The sequence below is a fragment of the Buteo buteo genome, chromosome 11 (assembly GCF_964188355.1).
Source record: "Buteo buteo chromosome 11, bButBut1.hap1.1, whole genome shotgun sequence".
In the NCBI taxonomy this organism is placed as follows: domain Eukaryota; kingdom Metazoa; phylum Chordata; class Aves; order Accipitriformes; family Accipitridae; genus Buteo; species Buteo buteo.
The window spans coordinates 31,445,546-31,463,763 of NC_134181.1; the positions used below are offsets into that span (position 1 = coordinate 31,445,546).

The window sequence follows — 18,218 nt, forward strand, 5'->3', positions numbered from 1 at the left end:
AGGTATTGATCTTGAAACAAATGACAATCACAAGTGAAGTTATTCCATTGAATTGTTTTCTGACATACATAAAACATAATTACACCACATCTATATCAAAATACATACATAAGACTGTTTTGTTGTTAATTCCAAAATTCTAGTGGCTGATGGCAGCCCATTATTTTTTTACCTCTTAAGAAATGCCCACAGCCCTTCAGGGTTCCCTATGGAGCGATAACTCTCACTCCATTCCACATCATCTGAAAAAAGCCCCAGAGCAATCGATCAAGTCCTGAACCAGACTCCTTACAAGTAACCCATACAAGACACAGCAGAAGGTGAACTGCAGTTTACCACGGCTGTACTATAAAAACCTGAAATCCTTCCATAACCTTCTAAAGCACATAATGGAATTAAGGCCCCACTACACATCCAGAGTTAACACTCATGCAAATATCAAACTTCTTTGGAGCTGGAGATAACACAGCCCTGCCCCTAAAGCACCAAGATAGGCCAAAGCGCTCAATGTGCTATTGTGATTACATGCTCCCATCCTCCAAATTAGCTGTTGTGCCATTAAAGAGAAACACCTTCTCAGGTCATTCCTCTGTGGGTTAAGTCAGCTAATATACTTGAATTAGTGTCCCAAAGCTCAGCAATTCTTATGTAAGTGCCAGCAATCCAAACAAATCAGAGTTAACTTCCCTGTCTATTACAAGAATCGCTGCCACGATGACTAATTATGAAACTTTCAGCTGTTCGTTCACTATTATCTTTCCCAAGTCCTCCTAGTTATACTGCAACGATCAGATGTGCCTTCCCAGCTAGTAGCAAACTACCTCGTTTCATTACTAGATTGTCTGGACCTCTGCTCCCCCCACCCATGACGAGGCTATAGAATCTGGTGGAAACCCCCCCAGTAGAAATCCCAATATCTGACCTCAGACAGGAGACTGAGCTGTTTAAAGGAACAGAAAAGGAGCAGCAAATCACTTCCTCGTCGCATTGAAGGAGTCTCTCCAACTTACCTAAGCTCAGCTGCCTTCCTGCAGAGGAGAGCTTTAAGGTTCCTGCTTACAACCTCAGGGCACTCACCAACCTCAGCTGTCCAAACACAACAAAGTCAGGACTGTAAAAGCTGTGCAGAGTTCTCACTATGCAAGATACTCAGTGCTCAGGGTTGGGTTCTTTTTGTGAAAAGAACCTTGAGGTCCACAAGGATGCAGATTTCTGGCTGTTGTAGCTGTTCAAATCTGTCTGAGCAAGATTTTCTGGAGGCTGTTTAAAAGCCAGAAGAAAAAAAAAAAATCTAATTTGGAGTCCTCACGCACTAGCTCAGTAAGGAGAGGCTGAAGATCAGCCTTCGCTGCGAAGGGTTGTTGGAAGACCCAGCTGCTGCTCAGGGTGCCCACGCTCCTACCCCAACAGCCGCCTTCTGCCCAGCACACTTCTGAGTCAGCCGAGGTGTTTGCTTTCCGTTCCTGTCCCTCGTGGCATTGCGGCGGCAGAGTCAGAGCGCTGGTATGTGCCCTCCCGCCAGGCAGCAGCCCAGAGGACGCAGGAGCAATGACCCCGACACCTTCACTCCTGAACTCGAGAGCACCCTGCCAGAGCTGACAGCTTTGCTGTAGCTTTCCACACCATTCATTGACCTGGGCTGCCTTAACCACCAAACCCAAGGTAACTGTACCCTCGTTACCATCCCTTGCATATGGAAGCCCACACACTGGAGACGCTGTCTTCCCTCTCAGGAAGAGGCACTAAATTTCCCCTCCTGGATGGTCTTTCATCGCAAAGCCAGCACCTTCTTGCTGGGGTCTCTGCAGATGCGCCCAAGCTCTCCAGGGCAGTTTTTAGCGCCGTGCTTATTAGATTTCTTCCTGCTCTTTTATGGCAAATCATGTAGCTCCCTGCACCCACAGAGGCTCAATAACTATTTATCTCCACTTGCCTAAGCAACCTCTTATTTCTCCTCCCCTCTGAAGCTTGACTCTGTGTCAAACATACTCAGGAAGGGTTGCAGGAGCAGGAAGCAGCTCTGTCTCCAGATACTGCCATCTCTCAGGAGGGTCCACTGGATCCCCACAGCCACCCTTCAAAAAGAGAGACACCTTTTTCCCTACTGGTTTTGAAGTTCCACAGTGTGAACAGTGTGATTTACTGAAGCATTTTGCTGTGAGCTTCTAGGGATATTTTTCTTTTTTTATTAAAAAAAAAAACCACTATTGAAACAGTCACACCAGCAAAACCCCTTGCCTATAGAAAATGCACAAGTATGACTTCAGGAGCTCTGCGTGACTTGGCATCACACTGATTAAAACTCCTGAAGTGATAGGATCTGAGTTGGCCTCATGCTAAACTGTTTTGTTCTTCTTACATTAAGAACATCTAAATATCATTCATTACTTTGTTCATTTAAAATTTCATAGGACTCCTGGCATGGACACCATGATTAGAGAAGCCACATTCCCTCTCAGTTCAGGGGTGAGTTCAGACAGACTCCTCTGCCTCAGTACAATGTTGTGGCATTTGGATTTCCTCCAACACCCAGGAAACAAAGTTAAAAATAAAGTGTTTTATTTATTCCCTCCCCCCACATTAATTACTCCATTTCAATTCACACTGAATACTACAGAACATTTTTGTTTATAAGATGCTTTCAGGCTCAAAATTAAATTTAGACATATCTTACTAATTTGGGGAGCTAAACAGAAATATTAATTGCATCACACCCTATGTCAGCCAGCTTTAAAATTAAATTAGAAGGCATCTTCACCATTTAGAGGAATTGGCTATTAAGAAAACCATGGTTTTTAGATGCTGGTTTTTCCTTCTAAGAAAATAAAGAGAAGAAAGACGTTGATGTCTGTTCCTCTCCTCGAAATGAGGCATGTGTCTCAAATAAGAGGAAGCCTAAAAGAAAAACATCATGTGAAAAAAAACATTTCTCAATGGATTACGCTGGTCCTAGAACAGGACATTACCGTGAATATGCATGAATGGCATGAGACAAACTACACTCAGGAGTAAGCATCAGCTTTCGCTTGCCATTTTCTGAAGCCTTCCAGTCAGGCTGCCAAGACAGCAACTGAATGACAAGATTTTTATTTAAATGCAGTGGGGAGATTAATGCTGTTTTGGACTTATAGGAGGAACCTTCTTTAAATTAACTTGCTTGAAGGATGTGCTGCTCCTCTATTTGGCCAACTCACAGAAGCAGTAACAAATTGAATAAAAAGAGACTATTTATTTAAATTCAAAACCCCTTAGCACCACTGTCAGTTGTAAGTTTTGAGAATTTCTATTTAAAAAAAAAAAAATCAGGACAAGGTCTTTCCAAACTGGTCGCTGTCAACTAAAACGAGAAGTTAGATAAAACTCCCACATGCCAGATGGTAAATCACAATAAACGCTCGGGCTGTTAGATGCACAACAAGCGACAAACACATTGATACACACCATCAGAAGCAAACCCAAAATAGAAAGGATATTTTAATAAGTTATAATTTGGGGGAAAAGATCCTTGTTAAGCTCATCAGAATCAAAAGTCATACATTGAGGGCTGCTTACTTGCCTCAACACCTCACGTAAGCATGAAGAACAACTAACAATTTCAGCAGTTACATTAGGCTAAGGGCTACTGTCAGCAAAAGCCCTGGAGTTCACTATTTAGACATCACTTAAGACCCTTTCTGCCAAGTTACTTAAAAAAATATTGTTAAAGGATACCAGGGAATTGTTTACTCAAACCATTACTGTTTCCCGAACACAGATGCAAGAAAAAGTTATATTAAGAAGATAAACAGCTGCTACTGTATGCTGTTTAAATGGTAACCAAAGCATCTAAGGGCCATAAAGGGAATAGTAAGGGAATTAAAAAGCATTTTTATGCATGAAGATGGCTAACATCCGTACATTCATTAAAGTGGTATCAACCATGCTTTTAATTAAAAGTTAGTGACAGAAACTTAAATATGATTGATGAAACCTAGCAGCCTACCAGAAGTCTGCTCTATCAAAAGCAAGAACAACAACAAGCTGCATTTCCAGCCCTTGCTTGCTCATTTCTCTTTCCCTCTCAGCAATGCTGCCACAATCACAACACAGTGCAAGGACAACAAAGCAGCATTCCTGTGAAAAACAGCAAGCCAAGACAAGTCTGCAACCAAGCTTTCATGCTTGGCCATTCTTTATTCTGTATATCCCAAGGAGGCGTTTCAATAACCAAGCAGCCCGGGGCCAAGACAACGAGCTGGTTACCTGTCAGTATAAGCAGCTGTACAGTGATCTATCAACCATCACAGGCGTTAAGGTCTGCTAAAGGCTGGGAAAAGCCAGGAAAAAGGCTGCCCTACAAACAGCAGTCTCCTATTCAACAGTGGAAAAAATCACTCAGAAGCCAGCGCTGAACTCTGTAACGCAGTCTTCTTGTGTTACTCGGGAGCACAACGCAGTCATGACAAAAATAAACTACACGATAAAAATACAGCACGAGCAAAAAGATGTGGGCTCAGAGAGGGAATTAGTATGCAATAGGAGGATAAGGCCATAGATATTTCGACAGGCAATCAAACCACCTCCTATTTAAGTCCTGATGTCTGCGAAGACTAATCTATTACTGTTGTTCTGTTGAACCACTGTCATGTACAGAGCTGAGCACATGAAGATTATGTCTTCAAAGACTGAAGACATTTTTTAGCATCCTATTACCCACTTAGCTGCTTCCAGACACACAGAGCACATAGAAGATGGAAGCTCTCACTTAAGAGCAGGTACTCACACAGGAAGAAACTTTTTTTTTTTTGCTTAAATACACAGTTTAAATAAACTTTACCTCTATCATAGCATTTTAACATAAAATGTGACAGGACCGAATTGGGTGGCTGACCGAACAGCGCACTACTCTGAAGGGTTCCCCGTTCCTGGCTCTGCTAAGGATGCTCCAGCCTCAGGTTGAGCACCTCAGTGCACTCCTCTGTGCTTCCACTTCTTCAGTGGAGTGAGAGGGGTTGGCGAGGAAGTGAAGGGCGTGCTTTAACCCTCCCGCAGCTGCACAAAAAGCTGAAGTTGTTCATGCTGTAGCCTGCTGCCGTGGGACAGCAGCATACTCCAGAATGGAGCCCACGGTTGTTTGGGAGCACCAGGCAGGGGGTCTTCCGTCAAGTGACGGGGAGGCCAGGAGAAAGGATCAGGCCCAGCAGAGAGGATCCCCTCTCGTAACTCATCATTCAGCTAAGGAACGGGCACTCTGCTCTTTCTAAAGGGAAAAATCTCTTCCTCCTGCCCTCCCGAGGGGCGGCACCAGCTCAGGAGAAAGGCCAGTCAGCCACCCAGCAGTTCAGTGACCACAGGGGGGTGGGTCTCAAGCCCCAAAAGCCCACAAGGTTCTTCTTCAGCTGTAATTAGTCAAAGGCGTTTCTTCTGTGAGGCTGCTGCAGGTCTCACCCCTCTTCTACCACAGGCAGGGAGGCCATCCCCGGGGAGCGCCTCTGCCCCCTCCTCACAGCCAGGCCTTGTCCGAGGGGCCGGTGGGCCACCACCTTCCCCACCGCATAACAAGTCTCCATCCGGTGCCTCTGCCAAAGCTGAATTCGTTGAAATTCAAGCCGGAGAGATGCAGTAACCGAGGCAGGAGGACGAGGAGGGCTGCGGCCAAGACGAAGGCTCTCCCATGGGCAGGGTCCGCTTTGGCCTCACACGTATAGCACTTGAAGGCTGCCGGCACGGTTCCCCGACATCCGGCACGGCTTCCTGCACGTCCAGCCACGACCTACCGAAAACGTTCCCTCTGCCATTACGAAACGCCCGGCGCAGAGGGTGCCCGTCCCCCGACACTCAAACCACGGCAGAGGGCAGAGGAGAAAGGTGCTTGCTGCCTACGACCCGCCAGCGCGGAGAGAAACGAATAACGGGATGGGGGGGGAGTCTGAGGGGTGTAACACGACCAAACCTCATTAGTACACCAGCGGGGTATGTCAGGGCAAGGCTACGAGTCCTTCGTTATGTCGTGTGCAATAACTAGGAGCTGAGGCAGCGCGCTGCTATGGCCGCACCGCCCGGAGACCCCGCGGCGCAGCAGACCTGTCCCTCCCTGTCATTTACTCCTCTATTCGGCAAACTTTTACCGCCGACGCATCCCGCTGGCCGCGGGCGGGGACGTAGACGGCCCGACCTCCCTCAGGCCGCGGGAGCGCCCGGAGGTACCGGCCGGCCACCCGCCGACGCCACGGCCCGCAGGGGCCGTTCCTCCTCCTCCTCCCCCGCCGCCCGCCGAGGCGCCCGCCGAGCCACCCCGGCCCCTCGGGGGAGGAGGCTGAAGCCGCCCCGCGGGCTCGGCCTTCCCCCCTCACCCTCCCCTCGGGCCCGCCGCGGCTCCCGCCCCCGCTGAGGCACGGCCGGGCCGGCCCGGGGGACCGCCAGGTGCCGGGGGCCGCCAGGTGCCGGGGGCGGCCCACCACCACCACCACCACCACCACCACCACCCGCCCGCGCGTTCCCCCACCACACACCGGCTGCTCCCGGGCGCAGCGGCCGCGGCTCCCGCTGCTGCTCCCGCTGCTGCTGCCGCTGCTGCCGCCGCCGCCGCGGCTCGGCGGCTGCCGCTGCTTACGAGTCGCTGCCTGCCGACATGCCCGCGCTCCGCTGGCATAATCCCCGGCGAGGGTGGGCCGGGCGCAAGGCAGCTCCTCACCCGCCGGCTCTGCCGCGGCGCGGGGACGGCGGAGGCGGGGGGAGGCGAGGCGGGCGGGCCGCCGCAGCTCCGCGCTGCGGGGGAGGGCGGGAGGAGGGCGGGGGGGGGTAGTGGGGAGGGAAGAAAGCGGGAAAGGCAAAGAGCCCCGGCACCGGCGCTACCCCTGCTGCCCTGCCGCGGCGGCCGCCGGCCGGACGGCTTTATTCCCCCGCCCGCGCCGTGCCCACCGCCGCGGGGAGCCGCCACTTCCTTCCCCGCGCCGGGCCGGCGCTGCCGCACGGCGGGCGGGCGGGACGGGGGCGCCGCCTGCCGGCCGCGGCGGGAAACGTAGCTCGGCGCCGGTGACCGCCCCGCTCTGCCCGGCCGGGGGCGAAGCCGCGGCGGCCCCCGGGGCGCGTTCGGCAGCGGTCTGGGGGCCTCTCCCTGGCCCCGGGGCGGGCGGCCGGGCGGGGGGCGCTGCGGCTCGCCGCCGGCGCTCTTACCGCCTTCCTCCAGCCGCTGCCCGGCGCTGGGTTCCCTCTCCGGCTCGGTCCGTTAACAGGGCGCCCGCGGGAAGGGTGGGTAACTAACGGTTCGGTTGGGGGAGCCGAACTTCCACGGTGGTGGGTGAAGCCCCAGCCCAGCCTCTGCTCTAACCCAGTCCCCGGCACCGGACTTTTTGCAGACTGGAGCAGCGCTGGTTACTCCTGTAACTTTAATCTCTGCAAAGACTGGAAAAAAATCACGAAAGGTTTAGCAATCGTTTTATTCAGAAACCTCAGGAAAAAAAACAGCAACAAAATCTGCTGTACCATTTTAAACATCCGTCCGTTTCCTGTGGTGGATTTTTTTTTTTTAAGGATGCATCACTTCTGTTCCACTTTGCAAATGCAAAACACTACCAGCAACCAGCCCCTTGTTAAGTCCTGGATAATTCCAAACTCACCAGCTGCAAGAGAGCTGCACAGCTGATGCTTTGAGCTCTTAGTCTTCATCCTCAAGGGCTCCCCTGCACCTCAGCAAGACCTGCTCCCATTTCTGCTCTTTCTCGGAGAAGTTATGCCCGTGCTCCGGGGCCAGACCTAGCCTGCCTCCTAAACAAGTTTGTTTTGTAAACACTAACTGCATTGCCACTGTAAGTTCTGGTCCACATCATAGCTCTTTTTACAGATTAAGTTCCCAATGTAAGGCAGATTATACCTAAAGCTACCAATGGTACAAAGAGACACTTTGGTGTTTTTTTTTAATTTGCTTTTTAGAGATGTGGACAAATGGAAATTTTATTTTCCAAAGGTTAAATCTCAGAGCTGAAGGAGTTGTAATGTTTTTTATCATAGAGAAAACTATGCATGGGAGTGTCTCACAAGGGCAGTCTGAGACAGATCAAAGCCTGGGGCTCCAGGTACAACCTAGTAGATCTGGAAAGGTGATAAATGCCTACATAGCTGAGAGGTGTCAGGTGGAAGAAGGCAAGAGGAAGATGATTAAAGTCCTCCTCAGAGGTAGCATAAGCTTCTGGTTCTCTGGAAGTCCTTATTTGTCCCCAAATACAGAACCAGGCAATTTGCTCGTGTTAAGGGGAAGAATTTTAAAAGGGATTTAAAAAAAAAAAAGAAAAAAAAAAAGACAAAAGTGTCCAGCAAAGTGCACAGCAAACACGTGCTTCACGTGCCCCACTTTTCGATGCTTCAGGTCTGATTTTCAGAAGCACTGAGCATTCAGGCCTCCCACTGATTTAATCTGGAACTGCAGATTCTCAACCCCTTTGAAGAATGAGGCCGAAGGCACCATACTGAACAGGTCACCCTAAGCCAGGCATTTATTTGAAAAGGTTGTCCTAGAAGTTTACTAAGAGCAACACTTACTTTCCCCTCCCTGCCCCCCCCCCCCTTCCCCCCCCCCCCCCCCCCCGCTTCAGTGTTATAATAGAACAGAAATAGCCTAAAGAGCTCCAACAGATGGAGGAGGACTTTTGATTAAAAAATAAATCCTGACTCACAATTCAGTTTTCTGGATGTAATAAAAAAAGAGTACATGAATATGAATAGCACTGGAAAGAAGGGAGAGGAGATAAAGGGAGGTTATAAGGAAAGGCAGTGAAATAGCTGAACTGATTTACCTACTTGTTTCTAATCTCTGTCAGGAAAATTCTGTTTGTTTTTGCTGTAGTGCTGATGAAAGAAAACAAGACCATTAGTGGACTCCTGAAATTTTCCTGTGATGGATTCCCTGGAAAAATCCTGCTGGCTGAATGATACTTTTGAAGAATACTTTTAAATTGTACCTGTTAATAACTTAAAATGGTGGGAAAACTTCTTCAGCTCAATAGTAGTGCTGCACAGGGAAGTCGAAATTCTTTTTCTTCCCTCAACCCCTTCTAAGTAAAAATTAGAAGTAAGAATATGGAATACCATCAAAACTGTACATCTATTCGTGTAGCCGGGAAATATATTTGAGCAAGTTATCTCCAAACGTCCAGGCCCAATTTCTACATTTTGGAGTAAAGGGGAAAATTAGTAACAAACATCCCTGACTTCTCCCCCAAATCGGATCTTGTATTAAAAGAACCCACAGGGCAGACGTGGCTGAAAAAAATACAATTTTTCAAAAAGACTGTGCATAGGTAGGACAGTTCTTCATCAAATATCTTAAAACACAGCACTCTAATTTTAGAATCAGACCTTCACAAGCTTCCTTTATGACAGCTATTCTGGCCTTATAATCACATCATTGGTGGCTAAACATCTTGAACAAGGACAGAATTTGAAACACAATATGATTAAAACCTACATTAACGCTGATGTAATATCCCAGAACCTATTATTGTTCTTGGGCAGGAGGAAAGAATCTAATTACACATTTATTTAATATTAAAATACAAATTAAAATATCAATGTTGGACAGTAATTCAGCAATATGCCAACTAGCAAATATGTATTTTTCACCAAGAAAAATGCATGTATATTCACAAATACAGCTTGGATTTGATTTGGTAATGTACGTGATAACACTGGCATGGCACACAACCCAGCCTGGCATATTAAAACAGTAACTTCGATTAAGTAGTTACAGTCCTGGAGCGTCAGCTGGAGTCGAGTTGCTCACTGGGAGACAGGATGGCTGCTGTCAGTCTCGTGAATCCTGGTACTCGTGGTATCAAACCACTACTCACTGCGACTGTTGGGAGACATCAAATAATTTAGAGCAATATTTTTCTAACACAGCCAGCAGCAACCAAACTAGCAAAACACATACAGATCTGCAGCCAGCCAGCCATAGTGAAAGTATTGCTCACAGCTTTGTCACAATGGAAAATATCCATGTTATAAGGTTTAAATTACAAGGATTTACCATATAACAGTAGTTAGCTTTAACACAGGTAATTCATGTTGCTTTTTGTATTAAAGTTCAAAATTTCCTATTGGCTAGTATTTACATCATACCATAAATACTTATAAAATGGTGAGGAAAATGAAGTGCAAAAGGATAACATTATCATTTTCTGAAAACAAGCTGCCTTTTAGTTTCTTATTCTTATTATAAATTGAATATCACTATTTAAAAATAATTAATATTTCTAAAAATATTACAATACAGGATAAACATTGATTTCTCAAGTGTAACAAAAATATGTTTAAAATATAGGTGGCTGTTTGAAGTACAAAATATTGCTGTTTGTAAAGGGTAACATGGTTGTAAAACTACTATTGAGGGTTTATAAAAATACAAAACAATTTGCATTTACTGAGTGCATAATTACATATTAGTGCAAAAAAAAAAAAGCATATTTGCATTCAAGACAGAATTGTCAAATATTTGCAGAGGTACGTAAAACATGAAATCTTTTCAGAGTCATGCGTATTGACCCCAAATCTCTATTAATCCTTTCCAAGCGATCTTCCAGGGCTTCCTAAAAGAAACAGTTAAAGAAAATTAAATAAATAAAAGAAAGGAAAAGAAGAAAAAAAAAGAGGATTTAATAACACACAACAAAATCCAATGATCCTTCTAAAATGAAGAAACTACTATTATTCCTATACTGAACTGGTATTATTTTTGATGCATTACTAGCATTCAGTTAGCACCCAAAACCTAGAGCCAGACCTACAAACTTTTCATATTATTTTTATGTATGTGTGTGTATTTGTGGGTTGTTGGCTTTTTTAAAAACTGTTTCAGATATTTTGGTTTCTTCCATGTGACTTGGGAAACTGCATGAGATACACTTGACAAGAATTAGGACAGGCTGATAATTAGGGAGACACATTTAGGAAACAGCTGACTAGTGTAGTGAGTGGCAGTATTGATTCACTGGAATGCACTTGTACTTTCAAATTGATGACAAGCCCTGGGATTACAATTTAGGAAATGCTGAAGTTGTAGGCCTCGCAGAGACCTCTAAAACACAACTTTGAGACACTTGTTTTTATTAAGAGTCTGCAGAGCTTTCCGAAGAAAAAAGCACTCTCCTGTATTCCACCTACACTACTTATTTTTGCCTTATTTTCTTCTTTGTACTTTCAAGTAGACAAAATCCAACCAAAGAAAAACTAAACTCTGCACTTTCTTCTCCAGCACAACATCCTCTCTACAGCTTCAGCGATCTATTTCACAGTCACTACATTTTCTTAATGTATTGCCCTTAACTACCTCTCAGTGTTATCACAAGAAGACTATTCTTGCAGTAATTCAGAAAAATGCATCCCAAGTACAAAAAATAGCAGATATAAAAGTCTTACACAGAATATACAATATGTAGTATATAAATGTATACACACACATACTTTTTCTTTATATGCGTATATATACACACACTCACACAAAACAAAAGTTGTCAGTTTGTGGCTGGGGGAATCAAGTGTTTGCAGGGCTAATTATTCTTTTCTGAATCACTTGCATACAAATGATCCAGACTTACACCTTTTACACAGCAGGTCAGAGTGTGTTTATAATTAACTTGCAGTAAATTCCTTATTATCTTCTAACGCAGTAATGTCTAGAGAATAGAGAAGAATCCTTCACACAGATTCAAAATTCAGCCAAATTCAGGAATAATTCTCAGTGGTATAGAAAAATTCCCGTAGTAATCATCCTTACTATATAGCAGAACTTTACACTATATAGTCTCAAGTTGTGGAAGAGCAATTTAAGAGAACAGTCATACGTAGAAGCTTTGTCACCTGATTTAATCTTGCTTGCAAGGTCATTCTTCCACCAGAACAAGGTATTCGACTCAATGCAGCCTCAATCTAATAACAGAAAATACTTCAGCTGTAAATTATAGTTTCAAGAGCCAATATAAGCTTTCCCAGCTCATCTTACAAAAAGAGAGGTGAGGTGTATAGATTACAAATACATGTCCAGTCTTGTTCTTAAACACTAACTTATGTTACCATAATACTGTGCCATACAAAACTGATACAAAAGTTAACATTCATAAGCAGACCCTCTCAAGGATCATTCTGAAGCGAGCACTCTTCATTGCCAGAATAAGCTTCCTTGTTTGAAAGGCTGATTTAAAGCATTGTCCATTAAGGAAGAAAGGAAATTCACTCCAACCCTTGTATTCACACTGTGTTTATGTTAAAGTGACTCTCCTTTAATGAAGTTAGGGACAGAAAAAGACTGGAGTATGGGAAGTAGAGCAGGGAATGATAATGGCACGTTCCTAGGGTAACACTAGAAATTGTGCATGAATTTCAGCCACGCATTGCATAGGAATACGGCTACAGCCCTCACCTCTCATACAACAATTATGTTTTGTCACAACTTGAAAATAAAAATAATCTTTGCCTGTTGCTTTTCTTGAGTCAGCTCATCAAAAAGCCTCTCTGTTTCAGCCAGAGTCTTAATCCTTGCTGCGTATTTGAAGTCTCCTTCACAAGATGATAGCACTGGCTCGTGTTTTTGTGCCACACCCCTCTCGTCCCAAGCTGTCGCTTTCTTCATTCCAGTACTGACAGATTCAGCACACGAGCTGTGTCTGACACCTGAATGCTGCCTTCCTATCAACGAAATAGGGGTCTTTTTATTTGTTTTGTAATTGCCTGTGAAATGACTACATAGGACAGAAAAATAAACTAATACCAAGAAAAGCAGTGTGATGAAGGTATATAAGCTGAGGATAGTGATGAGTGAAGCCTCTTTAGCTTGCCTTAAACAAACCTCCCAGAAGAATGCAAAACATTTGTATGGGTCATCTTTCAAGTGATCTTTATAACACAGCATATTTTTTGGTTAGCAAACAGATTACTGTACTGTGCTAATTAGGAATTACTTTTACTGGTACAACATTACTAAATATCACCAAGTAGACTAGCTGTCATGAAAACACTAGTCTAAATAAATGCATTAATAAAAAGCAAAAGCAGAACATTGTGACAAGAATTACAAAAGTGAGGAAAGATTTGGTTCAATCAATCATTTAAAAAACCTGAAACAACTGGCTTTATTATAGTTACTCTTTGCTATCTGTAATGCAATGTTTAGCAACAGAATTTTATTAGTATGACTGAGTATGTACATCTTAATAGAGACCCTACTAAGATATACATTGTACAGCTGAGTTAAGCATAGGAAAACATATTGCCTTTCTTTCTCAATTTAATTATTTTTGTTGTTCCATTGTGTTTATGCACACACACATATACATAAAAATAAAATACTGTAAGAATGGTATTTCTCTGTCTACAGGAATAAGACAAGAGTCAGAGGATTTTTAAAAGTTGGACTTCACAGAGTAAAATGTCAGCTTTCTATTTAAGCAGCTGTTACCAATGTAGAAGAAATTATGGTAAAGAAATAAAGAACAGTGTTCCCCCGCTTTGACAGATTACCTTCTACATCATCTAATGAGAGAAACTGGAGTCTTTTTCTTGGATTATTGTGCTGTAAAGTAGATGTTGGACCCGTTTCCATGTCATCTAGAAGTATATCAAATCTACAGAGCAGGAAGCACACAACAATTACTTGCTAGAAATCATGTATCAAGCAATACAATATTCTCTACTTTTTCACCTTTTGGTTAAATAAACAATTTTTTTATAAAACAATTTCTATCTCACAGGCATTGCAAGTCTTCTGATTACTGCTCATAGTATCATACCTCAATGTACTCCTATTTGCACACACCAAAATACCTCATTCATGTGACCGACTGACTTTCAGCAGGCCAAGCTATCACTCCCAAACACACTGAGCTCCCATGTTGTCATCCTCAAGAACCATCAAAGTGGTGCTAGACATTTCCTCTTCCTCATGCACGTGTCCTACACTTTGATCTCGCAGGTAAGTATGTTCTCAAACTCTACAAGCCTTGCCAAGCAAAGATCTCTATAGAAACCATAGTATCTAGTACAGTTAGCAGCAAGTTAAGTTTATGTATTTTTTAACATGCTTTTAGGTGCCATGACAGGTAGGTAGATACTACTTTCAACTTTTATTTACATCTCTTGATAAGCTGCACATTGATCTGGACTTACTCCACAGAATACTTCTTCTATAACTTCTTTGTCACTGATCAGTGTTGTGTCAATACTAAACCCAACATCTCATCTTGGTGAATGCTAAAGATGGGAAATCATTCTAGATTTTTCTTGCCAGATTTTAAAAAGTAAAACTTGCTTTATATTCAGAAATCTTCATATGGCTCATTTTCTAGGACTTTCAATGAACAAGAAACAGCAGCATTAAGCCTGCATAAACATACTGCTGCTATAATAATGAACAGAACACAATTGTATTCACAAGACCCATACCTTGTCACTGTGTTTTCATTTTTGCTAAGCAAATGGCTAAAACCAGGAGAGAGGTTTTCTTTTGGAGATCGTTTTGGGCTGTATGTCACAGACACTGGTGCCAACATTATCTCTCTTCTTGCTGCAAAAGACAAAGTAAGTTTAACTGCTAAAACTTCTCCCAACGCAGTATCTCCCACTCATGATCAGATGCTTGCATCTTAAAAGAATGCTTTTCAAAGCTGTCTACATGTTTCTTTAAATTAGATGAACAGTGCATCACATCATAGAAAAAATGAAAATAAACTTAGAACTCTCATGTTTTCTACGATTATAGACAAGCTTTTTTCAGACTGTTTGAATAATGCAGAAATCCTACCTTTGTTTTTCCTTCTTCTAGAGCAGTCTTTCATTATTTGATTCTACTTTTTGAGTAACACGAACCAAACTTCAGAAAAGCACTTACTTGGAGTATTCGATTTTCTGTTTGAAGGAGGAAGGGACGACGACCTCTGGCCAGAAGGGGAGCTGTACCGTTTCGGTCTGTGTTGGTCTTTACCTTTCTCTGGGGATTGGTTAGCAACTAAAGAAGTTTCAACAAACCCAACAGTCTGACGTCGATTTGATGTTTCTAATTAAAAGGAAAAAGTTATTATGTTAATCCATCTTTTTCAATACAAGAACTCACAAATATTCTCCTGTACTCAGCTTTTACTGTACAAAGACTGCACTTAGTCTGCCTCACATCAACATAATTGTGCTGTTTTGCTCAAGTCTCGCTTCCTGCTCATCATATTCATGAAGCAGATAGTTTGACTCATGAAAATGGATGCTTTGCAGTGCATGTAGGAGAAATGATGCTAAAGAACACTGATTTAATAAAGAAACAGTGGAAAGCAGGACAAAAACATCTTTGGGGAAAGAGGGTTGGAGTACCTACCTGAACCAAGAATATAAGCATTTAAGAAAGACTCAATGTTTTCTAATTACAAGGCTTCCAAAATCAGTGTTGTTAGAACAGCTCAGTGCAGTCCTACAGTACACATGCCAGCTTTCTTAAAACCACGCTGATACACCACAAGAACAAAGCTAAACTGGATGTACAGCCAGCCAGAGCTTTGTTAGGACTCCATTAACTGTTTATAAATACTGAGATATTCTTAGCAAAAGGGCACTAACTACACTCTAGCTTAATACCTCACAGCTACCTTTGCATTCCCTCTATTTTAAACAAGTCACTTAGCTGTTTCATTTTGAATTTTCTCAGGAAAACTCCAGAAGTTTGCACACTAAAACTGTTTTTATCCCATCACGCAAGCCTGATGGACTTTAATGCTGAGAATAACAAAACCAAAAGACATGCAAAGAAAAGCCAGTAAAGACAAGTTCAGGAATATAAAAATAAAAGTTACTAGTTGACGTGTCTTCTTTTTCTGTCTGTGTACCCCAATCTTTAAATGCTTTTCCTTCTTCAAGTTCTTTAAAGGCTTTTATAATTGGTGCTTCTGACATCTCATTTTCTTTCTTGTCTACTGTGTTTGTTGAAGAGTCTTCTTGTGAGGAGTCTTTTTCAGGAGGAGAATGGTGCCTTAAAGAATGTGAGGCAGTGGAGGGAAAAAAAAATCAAGTTTTTTTACTTTATTTCATATATCCAAATACTAGCTGAATAAACAAAAACCTGGAGGAATTTAGTCTGAGATTTACAGTCATCAAACCAAGAATTTTAAGGGTGCTTTTTAATTTCAGCCAAGAACTTCAGACAATTGTGCTACAGCCAATTCAGGAATCCGAAGTTGAACAGTGTGAGTTAAATTTGGTGACTTGACATGTTCTTAGAACTAAATACATCCTGACAGCGGCTTTAGACACTTCTGAGTAAGAACGCAAACTACTAAATTACACCCTAAATTACACCTGAAGTTTCACACTGGTGAAAAGCTGCAGCCAACTGCTACAGCTCGCATCCAATACAACAGAGCACACTGTGTCCAAACTCAACTGGACAGAAACATGGAGAGCGTAAAGACAGTGGTGCAAGATACAGTTGAAGCTTTCTGATATTTCAAGAAAGGTATTGAAGGCTGCTGCTTGCTTCTTAGAAGGTTAGTGAAGCAAGAAAGCTATTTGTTTTTAAGGAATTGTATAGCATCTACAACACTGAGAAATTTTTTTAGACCTCTATTTTACAAGTACAAAAACCTAAAAATATGAATCTAGTCAATTCTGATTAAAACTGTTCTTAGAACTTTACATCATAGTGGAGACTGAAGGAAACGAACTCACCTAGAAGGAATACAGGTTTCTTCTAATCGGTTATCTTTGGGGCCTTCCTGGACTTCCAAAGGCTGGCCAGTGAAGATTGAATACTCCGCTCCTGGTATCAACCACTTTCGCCTGCTGACATCAGGAGTTGCCAACTTGCTGTGGGAACAAAAAACTTCAAAATTATGAAAGACTTTGGAATTTATTTTTTTTTTAATTTAAGGAAAAAATTAAGAAAATACAGCTATTTATTCTAGTTAAACAGAAACAGTAACAAATAAACTTGTAAATACTGTGGAAAAATAACCGCTTTTTAAAACATGTTTGTAAAGTAAAAATAAAATATTAAGAAAAAAAATCATATGTTGAGGTTTCAGTCTAAATTACACAATATGCTCAGAATGCAGAAGTCCACAAAGGTCTTCTTACAATTTAATCCTGCTTACTCAGACCAAGGTTTGGGTAACAAATAGTTCTCAAGTAATTAAACAAAAACATTTTGTTGTAGATTATTCCAACAGTTCAGAGCATCTGAGCCCAGCTTTCCTTTTTACACCATTTATTAGAAAAATAAAAAATAAACCCCAAAAAACCTAAACAAGAAAAAGCTACTGTTCATGAGCTGAGAGTGATAAATAGCATCAATGAGTATATTATTATCATGAAACATCAAAAGAAAGGTGTGATTTTTATCCACAGGAAAGTAGAAGGTAATTAGGAAAAAGAGTTCTTGTTTATGCAAGCTATGAACCGTAACTACTATTCTGTAAATCTATCCTGCTGTGCATTCAATTGGAATGAAGCTTTCTTCGAGCCTTTGAGATCAGTTAGGGGCAGATTAACTTCCAAATCCATACTGGCTTTTAGATCCTCCTCCCTGATGAACACAGTCTACCATGTTCAGGTCTTCCTTTTTTTCTGTTCATTGTTGAGGCATCTTGTTCATAAATATTAAAATAACTCTAAACAGAAATCTGTCCCTGTAATATATTAATACATAAATTTCTTGCATCTTCATAATCATCAAAAATCAGGTTCCCCCCAAAATACTACTGTTCAATATATACAAATGGACATCCACGAAACACATTACATTATCATTCTGTGCTTCACAGCATCAGCCCTGAACTGGGAGAGACACTGAAGAAGCCATAAATAAGTAAAAAAAAACAAAGGGGGCAAAGCTTTTCAGGTCTTTAAAACATTTTTTTAAAAAAAAAAAAAAAACAAACAGAACACAGGCCAACTTTAATTTCCTTAACATAAATTCACAATTCAAACTAGAGTATGCACTCTAATTGAACTTCCACTCTACTCTCAGGATACCTGTACAAACTATATTTAGAAACATAAAAAGTAGTAATCAACCTTTCAAATCAATGACAAAGACACAATGAAAACCTCCAATGTCTAACTGGACTATTAGATTTTATTCCCAAAATCTTTGTTGAGTATGGGAATCCCAATTCAGCTGCGCAGTTGAGACCTATCAAACACTCATTTGGGAAGACTAGAGACAGTCTGACAAGTCACATCTATTATCCACAGTATTTATTTGTTTTTAATAA

At 42.4% G+C, this 18,218-nt stretch overlaps 2 protein-coding genes across 7 annotated transcripts in view; both read right to left on the reverse strand.

The window, feature by feature from the left end:
* PITPNM2 (phosphatidylinositol transfer protein membrane associated 2) overlaps nt 1-7,216 on the reverse strand; it is a 141,428-nt gene extending 134,212 nt beyond the window's left edge. Inside the window, exon 1 of one of the 4 annotated variants that reach the window (XM_075041370.1) lies at nt 7,156-7,216. The gene's annotated coding sequence lies outside the window, so the exon portion shown is untranslated. Of the gene's footprint in view, nt 1-1,010; nt 1,417-6,491; nt 6,773-7,155 lie in introns of those variants that run through there. The other 3 variants (XM_075041365.1, XM_075041367.1, XM_075041371.1) reach the window with 3 other exon arrangements.
* Nucleotides 7,217-9,499: 2,283 nt separating this feature from the next.
* The window catches only part of MPHOSPH9 (M-phase phosphoprotein 9), a 31,804-nt gene continuing 23,085 nt past the window's right edge, over nt 9,500-18,218 (reverse strand). For all 3 annotated transcript variants that reach the window (XM_075041384.1, XM_075041385.1, XM_075041386.1), the window contains 8 exons: nt 16,672-16,809; nt 15,801-15,976; nt 14,855-15,019; nt 14,410-14,530; nt 13,489-13,592; nt 12,446-12,657; nt 11,833-11,901; nt 9,500-10,562 (listed from right to left, as the gene is read on the reverse strand). In XM_075041384.1, coding sequence (XP_074897485.1) covers nt 10,461-10,562; nt 11,833-11,901; nt 12,446-12,657; nt 13,489-13,592; nt 14,410-14,530; nt 14,855-15,019; nt 15,801-15,976; nt 16,672-16,809 — 1,087 coding nt within the window. In that variant the 3' untranslated portion in view covers nt 9,500-10,460. The remainder of the gene's footprint in view (nt 10,563-11,832; nt 11,902-12,445; nt 12,658-13,488; nt 13,593-14,409; nt 14,531-14,854; nt 15,020-15,800; nt 15,977-16,671; nt 16,810-18,218) is intronic.